General features: G+C 39.4%; 1 protein-coding gene across 1 annotated transcript in view; it reads right to left on the bottom strand.

The window, feature by feature from the left end:
- The window catches only part of KIAA1324L (KIAA1324 like), a 152,336-nt gene that overhangs the window by 67,596 nt on the left and 65,604 nt on the right, over positions 1-19,136 (bottom strand). Inside the window, 1 exon segment of the mRNA XM_006192217.3 lies at positions 2,605-2,725. Within this exon segment, the coding sequence (XP_006192279.2) occupies positions 2,605-2,725 (121 nt within the window).

Here is a 19,136-nt window from a genome sequence, read left to right as displayed (position 1 = left end):
ACGTTCCACTTCTTGATTTTCCCTTATATGGCCCAACTTCCGGGCCATATCATCATGGCGTAACCGCTGTGTCCAACATCTGTGGGCATCACCCACCATCCCAGGTTTGGGCATCACTCAGGTACACCTGCTAGTAGCATGTCATTCCCCAACCCCAACACTTTCATCCTCTTTCATCTTTTTATCCTTGAAGCACAAGTTTCTAATATCTTCCCTTGAAGATGGCCAGCAACAGAGCTTCATGTCCCTTGCCCCCTGCCCCATGAGGCCCTGGAAACTTCTCCAGGCTGTCATCTTCAACCGGCAATCTAATTCAGTAGGTAAGAGTCAGATACAGACAGATCTGTATCTGAACCCCAGATGTACCACGTCCTGGCCATATGACCTGACCTGCAGTAACCTACCACTTTAACTCTGAGTTGTCTCATCAGTAAACTGGAAACATTGCAAGTGGCTATCGGAAGGGGTTGTTGTGAGGATACAATGGAAAATGATGGAAAACTCTAAGCACGATGTTGAACATATAATCAGTACATGATTATTAGCTATTATTAACAGTAGAAAATTTAAGACATTGAAGAAATATTCAGTTAACACCATAACTGCCTTCAGCAGTACGTTAATAACTAGTAATGTGGTAAGCACCATGTTTAATGTTATGAATTCACCAAGCTTCTAAGTTACTTAGCTTTATTAAGTTTCTTGTGAGTTTTAAAATAACTTGCCTTTACCACACAAAGAAAAAAGTCATATATTGGAGGCAAGACTAATAACTTCCAGAGCAGTTATAAGTATAGCATACAGAAATACAAATTCAGATTTCAGATTTCAAACTACCAAGATAAAAAATATCCCAGCCATCATGTAAGTGTCATCATTTCTAGGGTTTCATTTTTAAAATAATGACTTGATTACTAGAACTAGTTTGTTAGAGAAGTTCTAGCCCATGTGTCAAATTCCTAACATTATCTATGGAAGATTATAGTATATAATGAGGAGAAAATATCCCTGGCAACATTCAAAGACATAATTCCTATTCAGGCATCAATCCTGAAACAGATTTTTGAACCCTTGGCCAATAAATCTAGTCAGTGCTGTGCTGGTAAGTATTGAACAACCAGCTCTCAAGAGGCACTGATTTGTAGTATTTGCCGATTCCCACAATGTAAATACTCCACTGTGGCCCATTTCAAATGAACAACCAGTTCTCAAAAGCCAGCGCTAGCCAACAGCAGCACACCACTTAGATCCAGAGTAGTATTCAAGATGGTTATGTAGTCTACCTCAATAGGATTGTCTACAAGGGAACCAAAGAATTAACCCACAAGTAAAGGGGAAGTATAGATAAATGATATACAGATTTTCTAAGAAGCGACAGAAGCAGTTTTCAATGAGCTAATTCCATAGGCAATATCCAGGCTGTTTTCCTTTTAACTGCAACCCTGTCTCACTGAGTGCTGGTCCTCTCTGCACAGGCGGTGGCACACACCCCAGCCTTAGATCACTTTCTTCTACACTGACGCCACTACCCTCTTAAGATTCATGCTAGACTGAACGAAGTCCTTCCCAAGCTACCTGGGTCCTCAGGTTCTCTCTGTATTCATTTCATACCATTTACCAAGAAATAATGGCTTTCTTCCTTAATTTTCCTTCTAAGACTTGCTGTCTTCCCATCTCTCTTTTGTCAGTCAGCCCACTGCCTATAAAATTCCTCCAGCCTGTAACGGAAATACAGTTTCTCTATGAACAAGAAGGAATTAACTATCTGTTTAGTTTGCTTATCTGCTCTTTCATTTGGGAACAGAAGAACTCAGCTTTTAGGAATATTTGGAAGACTGCAGGAAAACCAAAATACTATTTCTCGGTCTTCCTTTCAGCTTTGAATTCCAGGACACCCCATGACTCCTTCATGGCAGGGACTTGGGACTCACCAAATTTAAGTATTTTAAAAAGTAGAGTTTATAAACGAAAATAAATTTCATGACCTATTTCTCTGTTAATTCATAATGCTGCACTGAAATCTGCTTTATGGCTAAAAGACAATCATCAATTCTCGAATCTCTCTGCACGTTACACTAAGAAGGCAAATTACAATATTTCTATGTCTTAAAAAAAAAAAAGAAATCCATTACCAGATGAAAGCATCCTGTGGGTGCGTGTTGGTGAGGACAGCACAAGACTATGACTGTACCTAATGCCACCGATCTGTACACTTAAAAATGATTAAGATGGTACATTTTAGGTCATGTGTTTAACACTATTATGCATGACAAATGTTAAGTATACCAAACAACTTTTGAAAAGTTTTTTTAAATGTAAAGAAAAAAAAGAAATCTATTAAAGAGAAATTCTGCTCCTTTGAGTTTCAAGTAAGACACTAAACCAGAGGTTTTAAAAAAAAAAAATCCTTTAGGAGTGGCTAGGTCTCGTTACAGACTTTGGACACAAGGACACTGAGTGTCGAGAAAGGATGCTTTTGCTCTGCTCAACATCAACACTCCTTTTCGCAAAGGTCTCTCCTATTCATTACAATTCACTTCCGGGGCTCACGTGAAGGGCTGTGGTTTCATATGGAAAAGGAACGGTCAGAAAGTCAGAACATACTGCATTCTTTGCCTCTCACTGGGTCAGGCAGGCCAGAGCAGTCCACGGCAGAATTCGGAATGGCAACTCTCCACCTGGAGCCACTGCTGTCGCATTCTGTGTATTCAAAGTGGTAATCTTTCTGCAAAGAATCACAAAAACAAGTCTTTGTTAGAGCCGGTTTTAATGGGACAACTGTGCTTTCTCAGTTATCCCCCAACTTGCCTGTCAGCCTGGTTCCATGTACTCTCTGGTTGATTCTCATTCTCCCCCAACTCAATCCACACTGAGAAGTTTTGTGAGCAAGAACGGATCCTGCCAGGCACTGAATTGGTGCCAAGGATGTGACGAGGGTCAAGACAGCCAGTGTCTCACCGTGTGACCATTGACCTTCAGTCTCACTCACTCCAAAAGGCTATAGCACACCACTCTATTTTTTTGCAGGCTTTTTGAAGCTCTAAATAATTGATAGATATGAATCTAAGAGCAAAATAACCCTAGGAAATTGAAAGCTATCACTGTCTCAAGTCTTTCCAAAAAAAAAAAAGAAAAGAACCATTCTCAATGACCTAATTTCTCCCTCTGTGTAAAATTTAACAAAAGGTATAATAACCAATCATCCAAACACAAACTAAAAGGCTACCAGGCTCAATACACTCCTTTCACAGCAGGCTCCCCTCAATTACAGACTATAAAATGGACCATTTATTACAACTGCCAAATTAAGACCAACCCACTTGTCTCTGGCCTCTGGTTGCTTTGACATCTTCACAGTGACCGCCCTTGGTCAGAGCACATTACACAGCTGAGATGCCTGGGCTGAGAGGAACGAGGACAAAATGTCACTGGAGCATTTCAAGAGTGAGAGAAGTTCTAAATCTACTCCCAAACATGTTCAGATTCACCATCTTAGAAGTTGCTAGTCTGCTTCATCTACTCTGCCCCCCTTGTTCTACCAATGACAGAAGTGAATGGGAATACCACCATATCACCATTAAGGAAACCGGGTGTGGGAGGTGGGGGTTTCTGTGTGTGTGTATATGGTGTGTGTGTGTGTCTGTGTGTGTGTACACACCTGGAAAGAACACCAGTTAACAGGTGGATTCTGGAATCAGACAGGTCTGAGTCTGAATTCACATCCCGTTCCTCCACGTACAATCTATGTGATATATTAGGTAAGCCACTTCTCAAAGCATCCATTTCTTCACTGGTAAAATTAGAATAATAATATTTTCTATCTTGTATGGTTCTTGTGGAAATTAATTGAGATAGTGCATGTAAAATGTTAGGCAGTTAAGCTACATTGGTTTAGCCTTGCTGAGTGGTAGAATTACCATCCTTATTAAGGACAATGAGGGTACAGAGGACAATACAAAGGAAGGGACTGGCAGTGACACAGTAAGGCACAAACTGCCTGAGTGTGTTTCCCTTGCTTCAATTTCCGCAGATACAGAAGATAAAATGAGGAAGGAATGAGAGTTAGAGAAGGTGTAATTACCAGGCTGGAAGGTGTAATCACCAAAGGTCTGTATGCCGCATCAGACTCTCCTCCAGAAATAAAATTTAGTATATCCTTCGGGCCATCATCTCTGAATAGCATTTTTTCCACTCAAATTTTTTTTTACAAAGTTTGGTAACAGACAATTTGAGATTAAGTTATTTGACAAGAGTCTGGATTTCAAGTACGTTTTACTGCCAATAAAGGGCAAACTGACATACCTATTAAAAAAAAAACAAACAATAAAAGCCATCAAATGGGAAAGGCTTTCCAGAGGGAAAGATGGGAAGAAGGAGGGAGGAAAGGAAGAAGTAAAGGAAGGAAAAGAGGGACAGAGGAAAACACAATGAAGTCACTAACAGCAAAATGCATCATAAACAAAAGTAAAAGGTAAACAACAAAACGATGAACTGGTAAAGAAACACACAACAGAGGTTAATTAATTTAAGAATATTGGGTCTCTGAAAATCAGGAAGAAAAAGGACAAATAACTATTTGGAAATATGGTCACAGAACACAAGCAATTCATTAAAGAATGATACGAATGCCCAAGGGGTCTGTGGAAAAAGGTGAACCTTGCCCAAAAAACACAAATAATGATCTCCATCAAGCTGCCATGACACTTAAAATTTTTTTAAAACTCTCTAAGGTAACAGGACAGTAAAATGAGTACTCATGTGCTTCCAATGAGAGAATACAGTGGTACAGGCTTTCGGGAGAAAAATATGTCACATGTATCAAAAGCTTTCAAGTGTTCAAAAATCTGACCACAAAATTCCACTTCCAGCATCGAGTTCAAGGGGGACAGATGTTTCATGTGTTCCGCTATTTACGTACAAAATCGCTCATGATAACTTTGCTATAGGTTAAGGGAATGTTATTAATAAGTGAGAATCATAGAATCTTACGTTTACATTACCCAGTAGTTTTCACATGTATTTATATCATTAAATACTCGTAATAATTATGTGGATTAAGGAAGACAGTTAAAACTATTCTCACTGTTTAAACTGGGTGATTTACTCAGCGACATCCAGCTAGTAAATGGCATAGCTGAGAGCAGAAGTCAAGCCTTCTGTTTATTTACCAGTGTTTTCAGTTTCTATAACACCATTGTGCTTAAAATAGAAGGTTACTGTTTTAAAATAGGAGTGGGCAAAGTTTTGAATACAAAAGCCTGACGGTTACAGAAGTCTAAGAGTAATCTTAGGATGTCTCACACTGGAACAGAACCCAGGAGCCCACAGAGAAGCACAAATTTCTTTATTAGTTTTCTATGGATGCTGCCATGAATTACGACACCCTTAGCCACTTCAGATCACAGAAATTTATCCTTTCACAGTTCTGGAAACAGAAAGTCCAAAATCTGTATCACTGGGCCAAATTAAGGCATTGGTCAGTCTGCTCCCTCCGGAGGCTCCATGGGAGAATCCTTGCCTTGACTATTCAAGTTGCTGGTGGCTGCTGCTGTTCATTGGTTTAGTGGCTGCACCACTCAGTTTCTGCCTCTGTGGTCACGCTGCCCTCTCCTCTTCTGTTGTATCTCCCTCCATCTCATTCTTATAAGGACACTTGTGATCGCATTTAGGACCCACGTAGATCGTGAAAAATAATTTTCCCCTCTCAAGATTCTTAACTTATTCACATCTTCAGTCTTTTTTTCTGTAAAAGATAAGAATTTGTAGGTTCCAGAGATGAAGATGTGGATATCTTTTTTGCAGGGGAATGAATTACTCAGCCAACCTCTGGCCTCGAAGATTCTTATCCTTCCCACATGCAAAGTACATTCACCATATACCAACATCCCCTGAAGTCTCAACCTGTTACAGCATCAGCTCAAAGTCGAAAACCTCATCCACATGCCATCAGCTCAAAGGTCCCAAATCTAATTGTCCAAATCAGGGAGACTCTGGTTATGACCTATGGTGGGGCAAAATTCCTCTCCATCTGTGGACCAGTGTTACCTGCTTCCAAAGTATGATAGTTTTTGACATTAACAACAGTTCATTCTCATTCAAAACAGGATAAAGTGGAAGTTAGGGAGGAGGGAAGAAGTCAACAGCCTCAAGCAATTTCAAAATCCAGCAAATTCCATTAGGTTTGAAGGCCTGGGAATAATCCTCTGTAGTTCTTGGCTCCAACCTCTGGACCCAAGGCTCCATCCTCAAAGTCATTCTTTTATTTTATTTTATTCTTTTTAAAGTAGACCATGTTTGTAGCTGAACAGTTTTACTGGGCTGCTTCTTGCCTGTAAAGTTTTGAGAATCCAATGACCTTCCTCCATTTCCTCCATCTTTGTCACTGTCTTGCTGCTGGCATGATTTCCACTGATATTATCAAAACCCGTGCATGTCACAGGATTCATGTCATTGGATGGAAGATCCTCCTCAGGGCTTTCGTGGATAGTCTCATCTCTGTTTCTGGCTTCTGCTGAGATGGTTGAGGTCCATAGTCACATACTCAATTTCTTTGGCACGAGCAAAAGGTTTTCCGGCCACACTCTTTGCCTTCTCTACAAAGCATACTTTCCTAATGGTGTATCTCCTAATATTAGCATTTTTTGCCATCTGCTTAGGCTGAGACTTTCCCAAATAATCAAGTCTGGGCTCCTTTTTGTTTAACGATTCTCCCCTCGTTTCCCCTCTTTTCCCTAACATTTTACTAAAAGCAGCAAGAAGGAACTAGCTATACCTACAACATGTTGCTCAGAAACCTTGTCTGTCATATCCAAGTTCATCACTTCCAAGTGCTACCTTCCACACAACCAGAGGACAAAATTCTACTGAGCTTTCTGCTACTACCTAACAAAAATTGCCTTTCCTCTCATTTCCAACAGCGTATTCATTTTCTTCTCAGCCCTAACCAGGAGCAAACTGAAAATTTCTACCAACATTCAGCTTAGGACAATTTAATATTCTCTAAGTTATTATAGGCTTTTTCTACTGTGCTCTTCACTTTTTCCTGGGTCCTCATTGGAAGAATCTTTAACATCCATATTTCTACCAACAGTCTGTTCTAGGCAATCTAGGCCTTTTCTTTTATTTTTTTCTTTTTAAACTTTTTTTTAATTGAGTTATAGTCATTTTACAATATTGTGTCAAACTCCAGTGTAGAGCACAATTTTTCAGTTATACATGAACATACATATATTCATTGTTGCATTCTTTTTCGCTGTGAGCTACCACAAGATCTTGTATATATTTCCCTATGCTACACCGTATAATCTTGTTTATCTATACTACATATGCCTGTCAGTATCTACAAATTTTGAACTCCCAGTCTATCCCTTAATCTAGGCCTTTTTTTTATCATGGGCTTTAAATTCTTCCAGCTTCTGTTTATTACCCAGTTCCAAAGCCACTTCCACATTTTTAGTTATTTGCTATAGCAGCTCCCCTCTTTCAGGCAGTAAAATCTGTATTAGTTTTTCAATGGCTGCTATAACAAATAACAAAAGTTTAGCAACTCAAAACAACAGAAATTTATTGTCTCACAATTCTAGAGACGAGAAATCCAAAGGCAGCATCACTGAGGCCACACTCCCTCTGGAGACCCTGGGGAAAAACCATTCCTTGCCTCTTCCAGCTTCTGGTGGCTACTAGTTTCACTGACTTGTGGACATATCACTCCAACCTCTGCCTCTTTGGACACACTACCTTCTTTCTCCTCCCCTCTCTTTTTTTTCAATTGAAGTATAGTCAATTTATAATGTTGTGTTAATTTCTAGTGTGATTCAGTTATATAGGCTATTACAAGGTATTGAATATAGTTTCCTGTTTTATACAGTAGGACTCTGTTGTTTGTCTATTTTATATGTAGTAGTTAGTATCTGCAAATTCCGAACTTCCTCACCCACACCTCCCTTTCTCCCAGGTAACCATAAGTTTGTTTTCTACGTCTGTGGAGTCTGTCTCTGTTTTGTAAATAAGTTAAATTGTGTCCTTCTTAAGATTCCATATATTAGTTATATCACATAGTATTTTGCTTTCTTTCTGGCTTACTTCACTGAGTATGACAATGTTCTGGTCCATCCATGTTGCTGCAAATGGCATTACTCTTTTCCTTTTTCATGCCTGAGTAGTATTCCTGTGTGTGTGTGTGTGTGTGTGTGTGTGTGTGTGTGCGCGCGCGTGCGTGCGTGCATGCGTATACTTTTTTATCCAATCATCTGTCAATGGTCATTTAGATTGCTTCCATGTCTTGGCTATTGCATATAGTGCTGCTATGAACATTGGTGTGCATGTATCTTTTCAAATTAGAGTATCCTCTGGATATATGCCTAGCAGTAGTGTCCAGCATTGCTGGATCATAAGGTAGGAATCTCCGTACTGTTTTCCATAATGGCTGCACGAAACTACATTCCCACCAGCAGTGTAGGAGGGTTCCCTCTCCCCACATCCTCTCTAGCATTTATCCTCTGTGGACTTTTTAATGGTGGCCATTCTGTCTCGTCCCCTTTGTGACTGTATTTAGGGCCCACCCAGATAATCCCTTATCTCAAGGTTCTTATTCATATCTTCAAAGCCTTCTTTTTTTTTTTTTTTTTTTTTTTTTTTTGGTCATCTAAGGTAACATTCACAGGTTCCAGGGATTAGGACATGGGTATCATGGGGGTTTTTTTGGCAGGGAGGGTGGGGGTAGGATTCAGTTATCACAATCTCCTTTTGCAGAATAGCCTAGACCAGCCATGTAGCTGCATAATGGTTTTCTTGTTCCTCTCATTCCCAGTTATTTGTATTAGGAAGTCTTTCCTATTTCCATATCCCACTGAGAAGATCCTGGCCCCTAATATGTAAAATTCAGGCAATTTGTTATCATCCTTGCAAAATAAAGATGCTGAGAAGTCTGGCATGAATTTCCAATAAGGAAGGCCTCTGAGTAAAATAGGTAGGCTCAAGAAATCTCTCTCCACTGCCTCTATGTTATTCAGGTTGCCACTTATGAGAAGAGAACAGCAGTAAGAACACAGAAAAGGTATACTGTGTTTTCTGGCTGCAATGGTGCATGTCATATGCCAATTAAGTTTCCTATGATTCTTTACTCTGCCTGCCTCCTCTTGCATACCCTTGAAATCCAAAAGGCCACAGCTATTAAGTTACAAAATTCTTAGGACTCCAGCAGGAAGCTATAATGTGTTTATTTATAATGTAAAAATACTGAAATGCAAATCTACTTCATACCAAAGGCAGCACTTGGGGTCAGGAATTTAGATTGTAGCCCATGCCAGATGAGGTTTTTCAAAAATTTACTTAATAGGCTATTTTATCTGAGCTGGTAACAATTTTAAAAAAATTTTATTTCTGAAGTCAACCCTTAAATGCATAGCAGAGATTAAGAAATACTGTGATGCAGTGAAGTCACTAAAGAAACAATATATTCTGACTGATATTAAAGGTATTGAATAAAGAGAACTACAGTGAATACAAGTTTGGATTTACAGATAACACCGCATAACTCTGGCCACAGACCCAAGTAAACATTAAGCTAAACTGGTCCCTTGGAAATAGGAATTTTCTGGGTGTTAGAGAGCAATGTAAAAGACAAGGTAAGAATTCTTCTAATACAAATATAGAATTAATACATGTCAAAGATTTTATTTAAGTCATTAACTAGCAAGCAATCAGGAAGTAAGCCAGAGCCATCAGTTCAAAGCAGAGTTTAAAGAACACACATAAACAAGCCATCGGGAATGTGAAATGAATTAACTAAGAGAAGTAGAACTGGGAAATATCCCAAGGGTAATAACCAATGGCATTTCAAAGGATAAAATCCATTCTCATTTCTATGGACAAGAATCATTTGTATTACTATCAGTTTCCTTCATCTTACAGTGTTGTAAAATAGTTCAAAGACAAAGATGCAGGGCCCTACAGAAACTCATCATTCAGAAAGGTGCAGTAAACAGGACACCGTCTCTTTGCTGCCTATTTCAACACGTTTCATAATTTCTCCTGACAGAAGGGAAAATTTCCAACAATTTTTCCTACACTACAGGGCTCCCAACAGTTTATCACCAAACATAATGATATGAATCAGAACACACTCTAAACAACAGAGTATCCACTCACAAGCCACACTCTCCAAACTATAAACTGGAGGAAGTGCTTGGCCCTACCCTACTCAAGAGATGGCAGTTATTTAGACAGGTCTGCAAATCATGAAACACTGCCCCAAATAACAAAACCTTACATTGAAAATATGTGGGAACCAGGGAACATCCCAGGGAGAACCAGAGCACGGAAAAATGATACAAATGAACTTATTTACAAACCGGAAATAGACTTACCGACATAGAAAACAGATTTTGGTTACCAAAAAGGAAAGGGGTTGGGGACAGGGAAAAATTAGGACTTTGAAAGTACATTCAATATTGTGTAATAACCTGTGATGAAAAAGAATATATATGTATAACTGAATCACTTTGCTGTATACCTGAAACTAATACACTGTAAATCAACTATAGTGCAATCAAATTTTTTTAAAAAGAGAGAACATGGAATTACTCCTTATCAGCAAACACCTAGGGAAGATTATCCCTCAATACAAACCATGGTACACCTTCCCTCACCACACACATTGTCCCACAAATCAAGGTATAGGCACAAACTCTCAAATAACAAAAATTCAAACTGTGTTATCTTACATCTAAACACAAACTGTCAGGACACACCCAAATAAATATTAGATGTCCACATTACCCACTACAAAAGACCCTCTCCTTGACCAATCTTTACCCAGCTCCTTTGACCAGGCTAGACAATGTTTCAAACAAATCTCACATATAAAAATAATATGTATATATGTATATGTCTTAACATTACATTAACAACATACATTTTATATATTAATATTAATATATATCATTTATAGTGCTTTATGCTCAAATCAGTGTCATTTTTATATATTTACATTAATGTGTATTCCTCTTTATTACATGGCAATTATTAAATAAGTACTATGGCCTAAATGCTATGGGGGAGATTTAAAATCAATACAGCACATAGTCCTTGTACTCAATAAGCTTATGATTTCGTTGAAGTGGACAGGACACACACATTCATATAATTTTACAAGAAAGCATAAAGATTAAGGGCTCCGAAGTGGGACAGTGGCATCACAAGTCAATGTGCAAGTAAAAATGCTATCTGGCGAAAATTACCAGTAGAAGCTCCCTAACTCTCCCGTAAAGTAAAATGTGTACCACTTCTCAATAAACTCATCACAGCCACTTCTTCTTTCTGCCCTCTATCAGATACCCATCTCTTAGCACTCAAATGGCTTGCATTTTAGGGGCCATGTTTTGCAGAAAAACAGGGTAGAATATTCATGATGTGACCTCATTATATCATGATTTCAGAGACAGAAGAAATTTCTGTGATCTCAAACTACTTGAAAAGGCTTTGAAGAGGAGAAAGCCCTGAAAGAGAGGCAGCGTTTGTAACTACTCCAGTGTTCACCAGTTTCTCCCTAACTAGCTAGTCTGACAGAGTGCGATAAACAGTGAGCTCAAGCCTGAAGATGCTGTACCTAAAGACATGCAGTGAAACACAGTAGTTAAGAAGGATGGACAGATGAGTGAGTGAGTGAGTGAGTGAACTAATGAAAGAACAAACGAACCAACAAAGCTTCCTGATCTTCACTATGCTGAGATGTGTTCATGTCAGTGACTTGCCAATGAGAAAATCAGCTCCCAGATGCTCCCTGCCTATATCCTCTGTAGTCAATTTAGAGTTGACCACAGTTCATTTTAAAGACCCAGCAGAGGACCACAAATTTGAGTTTCTAGAATCAAAAGCAATAGTGGCAGAAGAAGAAAAAGTGTTGATACCTAACAGAACACACACACACAGAAGGAAGGGACCAAAAAAAGCAACTGTCATTCATTTTCTTCATATAAGGCACCTTCTCTTTGAGTATTTTTATGTGAAATGTTAGCAACAGCATAATCTTGTATTTGATGAGACTGCAACTCCTCTGGGAGAAAGGCCCTCAAATTTCAGTACTCAGCAAAGTGCAGGGCACCCTTGTTGGAAAGAAAGTGAGATGGGGAAGGAAAAAGGTGGAGAGCATGAGACTGTACTTCTTGGTACAAATATTTCAAGTCCAGTTCCAGTGGGTGAGCAAGCATACTCATCCTACCATGTGTGAAGGTCAAAAGCAGAAAGATACTTAGTGCGGACTCACATGTGACATAATAAAAACTTTCTTAGCCTACATTATCAAGCACATGAGCATATAGCATGGTGCAGAAATATTTATATTCAGATTTTGCTTTTATAAAAGGAACATGAAGCTAGTTACCATGGGAACCTGAGGCTAAGTAAAGCAATATGTATCTTATCTATTTATGACATATCCTCTTATCTGCATCTGCAGACACAATTGCTTTGTAGAAATTATTTTGAAAACATTCATGTTTCAGACCTGAGTTCCATGTTTCTCTTTGTAAACCAGGCTTCACAGGTACTCAACACATTCTGTAATTTGGTATATACTCACTGAGCAGCCCCAGACCCCTGTGTGGATGCTGGGGATGCCACGGGGAATGAAGTAGCCCAGTGTCTGCTCTTGAGGGGTTTACATGTTAGTATGAATAGAAGTGCACTGGGTTTCCTGGAAAGACCCAGCTTAGACCATTTTCTTCTCTGGCTCTCAGGCCAAGTTTATAAAGGGTACAACAGGCTAGATTCCTATCTCCCCCCTACCAGTGCTAAATGTAAGACCCTAAGCAACTCTGCCTCCTGGATCCCAGGTTCCTCCTAAGCTCTGCTCCTAATATTATAGGTCATTTCTCATGTTTTCACTGTTCTAGATAAAGGGAAACCAACCACCTCTCGCACTCATGCACCATCAGGACAGGTTGCAAAAAAAAAAAAAAAGAACATTCTAAAACAAGTCTCCCCATGAAGAAATGAATGAAACTCCAATTTCTTGAGAAGTCTGAAGCTAGTCAATCTCTAATACCAATATTAGAAATATTAGTTTAAAAAAAACTCTCTTAGAATATGCTGAGGAAAATGTATGCCCTTGTATAAAAAAGTCTTTAAACACATCAATTGTTTTATTATCTAATTACACTTAAACTTGCTGAATTAAATACATGTTTATCCCTACTTCCCACAAATTTGCAAAAAAAAAATAGAATTTAAGGAAGCAGAGGAATAAAACTATTATAAATGACTTTAAGAGACTAGAAGTGAAAAGGACAACAGAGGCAGGTGTCGATTTTTTGGGAAGATGGAAAGCATGAGAGGTGAGCTATAGTTGACTTATCAAGGCCACAACACTAAGGGCTGCACAAGCAGATGATAACAAGGAGAAAGCTGGTGTGAGCCCCAGAGGGACACAGAGCTGAAGGCCCCGAGTATCTCAGCAAGCAAACAAAATCTACACACAGAAAGACTGGTTCAAAATCTGTCTGAGAATGTAGATCCCTCCAATTCCCTTCCACATCATGACAAGAGGGAAAAGAATCATTTCCTCAGGAATAGTTGCACTAGAGAGGTTACAGATTCAGGGACATCAAGTGCAGCAAACGGGAGGAAAGGCATCTGAATGCAAACAGGTGACTATGTGAACTGCTTTATACTGAATGATGAGGCCCACCCCAGGGACCCTTCCCCAGCAACACTGAAGCCCAAGCCTAGCTAACTCCCACACTGCTGCCCTTTCTACCTGAACCACTCCCCCAAACTAGCAGCCCCCTCCTGCTCCCCCAAAGGTGCCCCGTGGCTGGATGCTATACCTCACAACTTCACCCTATCATTTCACATCTGCTTACCCTAGAATTGAGATTTGCTGGAATGAAACCTTTATCCAACATATGATCATTATTATTGTCATTAATAATAACACTAACAACATTGGCCAACCCCCGTAAGGTTTTCAAAATAGTTTTTGTAACATTATCCTACTTCAACTGGTCAAGCATAGCCCTACATGGTGTCATCTCCATCCTCATGGCCACAGCCCTATTTCTGTCACCACCTTCTGCTGCCTGGATGAACACCCACAACCTAACTGGCCTCTTGCTTCTGCTCTTGTCGACATCCACGACACTCTGCAGCCAGTTCTAATTATGTCATCCCTGCTCAAAACCCCACAATGACTTCAAATTCACCTGAGGACAAAGTCCATAATCTTAGCAGAGCATAAAAGGCTTTTCTGGATTCATTCTTGGACCGCTTCTCCAAGTTTCATTTCTCTACCTTCTTCCGTATGAAACATTGAAACAGTGGGATTAAACATGCTATCCCCTTCCTTGCCTCTGGGCCCTAAACATGGCTCTTTCTCAGCCTGTAAGGCTCTCTGTGTCCATAACCTGTAATAGCAGAAGGAAAGCTCTATCATCACAAAACACTGTGTAGCAGGTTCTCCTTAAGGCCCAAAGCTAACATTTGCAGGACCAAAGGCAAGAATAGAAATCGAGGGGCCTGTTCATCTTCTATACTCACTCCACACCGTCAACAACCTCCTCACATATAAGTGGCGACCCCATTCGGCGCATCCAGGCTCAGTCAGTGCCCCTCCCACAATAACACAGTCTACACTCAGGAGGAAGGACCTGGGAAGAGCCCATGAAGGCCCTAGAAGCAGACTTGAGCCTTTTAAGTATGTAACTCTGAAGTCACATTAGCCACAGTACAGTATAAAAGGGTGCAGGAGGGGAACACGACATACAGGTGGGCACATCTCTTCAGCACATAATTACAAGGCAGGAGGAGGAACAGTCAGCAGGAGACCAGAGGGGTGCCATCTACAGCAGAGACCAAAGTAAGGGCCCTGCTTGCCTGGTCTGAAGGTGGTATCCATCTCTCTTATATAACAAGATCTAAAGAAAAGAGCAGCAAGAAAGATGTCTACCACTTCATAAGAAAGAATTTCCAGGGAGGGAAGGAAAATCAGTCTACTTCTTGAAGGGTTCTTGGGTGGAGGTAATTTTTTTCTTTTTTTTTTTTTTTCTTTTCTATTCCCCAACCCCCTCCTTTTATTTTTTTTTTTGACCTCTTCTAAAATAAAACTGTAGAATGGTATGTAATAGTCCAATATTCCAAAGGGGGAAAAAACAAATCCTTGGGAATTCACTTGTTTTGTCTAATTACATATGGTTGTGAGCTTATCTGTATGAAATATGAACTACAAATTTTTCTATATTAATCAAGCTGAAACTGAAAAGGCACCTTTGCTTCAGCAAAATTTGAGCAACTACTTACCATTTAATAAGCATCAAGAAAAACTGCATCCAAAGCTTCAGAAATTTATTAAACATAATCATAACTTATCAATTCCACTTCCACTTCTAGGCACATGACCCAAGGAAACCATAAAGGGTTTGCATCATAAAATTACTTAAAATAGTGAAAACACTCTAAATGTGCAGCAATGAAGGACTGGTTAATTAATTATTGTGCACTCATGATGGGATTTTATATAGTCCATTCTAAAATGATAATGCCATTGACATATTTAATGACAAAATTATCACATATTTAAGTATAATATAAAGGCCATAAAAAAAAGTATGTTTGAACTTATGGGTGTGGGATGTAATCAGTATATGGAACAACAACTATAGGTATATATACCAGAAGATTGACAGCAGTGAACTAAGTGTGAAACACAGTGATTTTTATTTTTCCTTTTATGGTTCTGTGTTTTTGACTTTTTCTACAGTTAAAAATGTGCTACCTCCCTCAAGTTCAGGTAGTTGCTTTGCTAAGACATGAAAAATACTCCTGTTTCCCCTGCCTTTAAAATAGGTACCCGATGGGACATGTAGCACCCTTTGATAGTTCAGGGGGTAGCAGAGAACTGCAGAGGTGATTAGCGCATGAGATATGCATAGATTCGAAGATGACCACTGAAGGATTATTCCATTAGCATTCATTAGTTGCTCTACCTAGATTAGTTTCTCTGATGGGTGTCAATCACTAGCAAGACTTAACGGGTAAAAGTCACAAGACATAGGTCAGAAGCTCTGTCGAAAGTAATGCGGAAGAGAAGACCCAGAGCTGAAGTAATGTATGAGAGGGCAGATACAAGGATTCTAAGTGGATAAAAAGTGGATAAGGAAAAGTGGGGCTAGTCCACTGGGAGAAAAGAGAACAAGAAGGCAAAGGAACTTTGATAGCACACTTAGCTGATGTCCCAGTTTGGCTCAGGAAACTCCACCTCTGAATCCAGCTAAGCCACTGGCAGAGTTCAGAGAGAAAAGACTTATGAAATACAATTTAAATTCAAAAGCTAACTCTTGTCAGTGCTGCCACATGAAATTGAGCTTTACTTGTAAAGAGCCTACAAAAACAGCATAGGTGATAAGAGGCTCTGAAAATTTTGACATTCAAATCATGTTTTTGCTTGTAAATTTTGTAAGCTAAATAAAAATAAGCTGGTTATGTAAGTTCTTTTGCACTCATCTGACCACATAAGAATTTCTCAAATTAACAGAATTTTTTTAATAGTATAATCCTAACGTCTAACCACACTCATAGAAAATAAATTTAATATATCTATTAAAAGATTTTCTTTTTAATCAGAAAGGGTAGGTGCCTGTCTGGCTAGCATCCTTTTCCCATTTCTTCTGGATAGTAGCTTGCCTCCTGCCCTCAGGACCCTTTGATGAACTGTTTGAAGATTCCAGGCTCTGACTGGGTAGCCAATCACAGGACTCCAACCCCTGGCTAGGATCTAATATGGACGTGTTCCTAGCCAGTTTTAATAAACTGTTCACGGGCGCCAGCCAAGATGGAGCATGCCTACTACAGCTTCTCTTTCCCAATTTGCTCAAAAGGCAAAAAGCAAGACTGTGCAAAACAAATTAATAGCACATGGTTTGAGGAAGAACATTGAAACCTGAGTAGCAGTTAGGACAATGGTAGTGAGTCTACTGGTTTCTTTTCTTCCTTTAACTCCTGGCTTTGAGCTAATGGTGGGCCCAATCAGGGAACTGTCTGGTGCATGTGGATTGCAAAACCCTCAAGAAAATACCATCTTTCTGGCCAGAAGATCAAGAAAAGGGATCCCTGTTAGCTGGATAAGGGGTGAAGGTAGGGACATGTGCTTCTTTTTTTTCCCTTTCAACCCTGTCCCAAGGCCAACACCTCTTGTAGAACTATACTGATGCCACCACAGTGACACAGGTACCTAATACCCCAAGACAAAGCCTGTCTCTCTGGATAAAGGAACTGGACTAAGGAACTCCTGCTGTGCAGAGTTTGGGTGAAAATCCTTGTTATCCTCTTTCTCCCTTCTGTCTCTTGCCACTTCACCCCAGTCAAGTGGAATTGCAGGAAAGCATGAAGGCTAAGACTATGCAGCAATCCATCTTTCTAGCCAGATGAAATATCAAAAGGAGTCCCTTAGAAAATACCCCAGAGTGATGAAGAAGGGGACCTCCTGGTTCTGTACATGAACCAATACAATCCCCAGAATCAGTCTCAAGCTAGATGTGCATGGAATGTAATCAAAGCATCACAGCAAAGCCACAGAGAACTCAACTACAGTATAAACCACAACTCCAAATCAAGCAAGGGTTGTACAACTCCTCCTGCAACCCACCCACTACCCTCCCCTCCCTGCAAAAAGCTTTGAAAACTGAATTAATACTGGACCACTACACACAGAGGGTAATCTGTGATCTGAACCTAACCAGGTCAGCTGCTTGCTAAAATAAAGAAAAAAACAAACCAAAATTTCTATACAGGGCTTTAAAAGGACCCAGTGTCTCACAACATACTATTTCAAATATTCAGAATGCAATCCAAAATTACTTGATAGAGAACCAAGAAAATCTGACCAATACTCAACAGAAAGACAGTCAACATATGACAAACCCAAATGCACAGATGTTAGAACTATCAAATCAAGAATTTAAAGCAGCTATTATAACTGTCTCCCATTAGGTATTTATTTTCAAAATTTAGATAGTATTTATATTACCAAGTATGCAAGTAATAAATAATTACTGTAGAAAAATTAGAAAATATAGATAGACAAGGATGGCTTTCCTCAATTTTCTCTTCTACCTGTAATAAAACTGTAATACCTTCTCTCCATATCTTGTAGGACTGTGAGCATAAGCAACCTAATTGAAACCACAGTAAAATATAAAGTGATTATTCATACACAAGATAGAGTAATACGTAGGTTTACGTGCCAAGAAACTCTTACTGAATTGTTCTATTTCAGGCCTCGCACTACACCAGGCCCTGGAAAATAAGGACTGGAACCACTTTAGTTCATTGTAGTTTACAAAGATGTTACGCATGTATTTTCTGATTGATTCTCCTGGCAACAGTGTGAGGGAGGTAGTATCACATCTCCTCAATCCTCAGATGTGAATTTGAATACTTCAGAAATCCACATCAAAAGAAACTTGTCACCAGCTATGCAGGATGACGTAACTGTCACAGTCAGTGCCCTGTGCACACTTAACAATAGATCAACTATCCATCCATTCATGTGATCATCACTTCAGTCGAGCTGTTTGTAACCCAGGAGCTGGATTTTATCTTTACTTGTTGCTTACAAGGTCTGAACAAGAAAAGTACACAATGATGTGGCACAGAAACCAAAAGTTAAGTTAAGTGCATAAAACCACCTCTCCACTAAGAGGTGATGCAATCAGGGGAAGTGGCCCCTTCCCTAAGAACAGACCACAGAAGTTTAAAAGCTAGAACAGAACCCCTTCCTGCATCTTGAAGAACTGTCACTGAGATGTTATCTGCCAAACACTTCCAAAAAACTCCAGAGAGACGGTGTTTAATTACCAATGACAAAGTCATAAATGTAACCTAGTAGGAAAAAAAAAGAAGCTTTTAAGGATATTTGTAAAACAGGTTCCAAATCATTGACATTAAAGAATACAATTTTTTAAAAAAATAGAAACAACAGGAAAGAGACTACAGCCCAGCCTTAATTATGGAACACTCTAAGAACTAATTGATTAAGCATATAAACTGGCGCATCCCTAATTCCAGTTGAACCTGGGCATAAGTCAACAAAACAAGAGTCTTGATGATGATTGAAGCCAGAATGCAGAGAGAATGCAAGCAAC

Source organism: Camelus ferus, chromosome 7 (assembly GCF_009834535.1).
Source record: "Camelus ferus isolate YT-003-E chromosome 7, BCGSAC_Cfer_1.0, whole genome shotgun sequence".
Classification (NCBI taxonomy): Eukaryota; Metazoa; Chordata; class Mammalia; order Artiodactyla; family Camelidae; genus Camelus; species Camelus ferus.
This window is presented reverse-complemented; position numbering and strand designations above follow the sequence as displayed.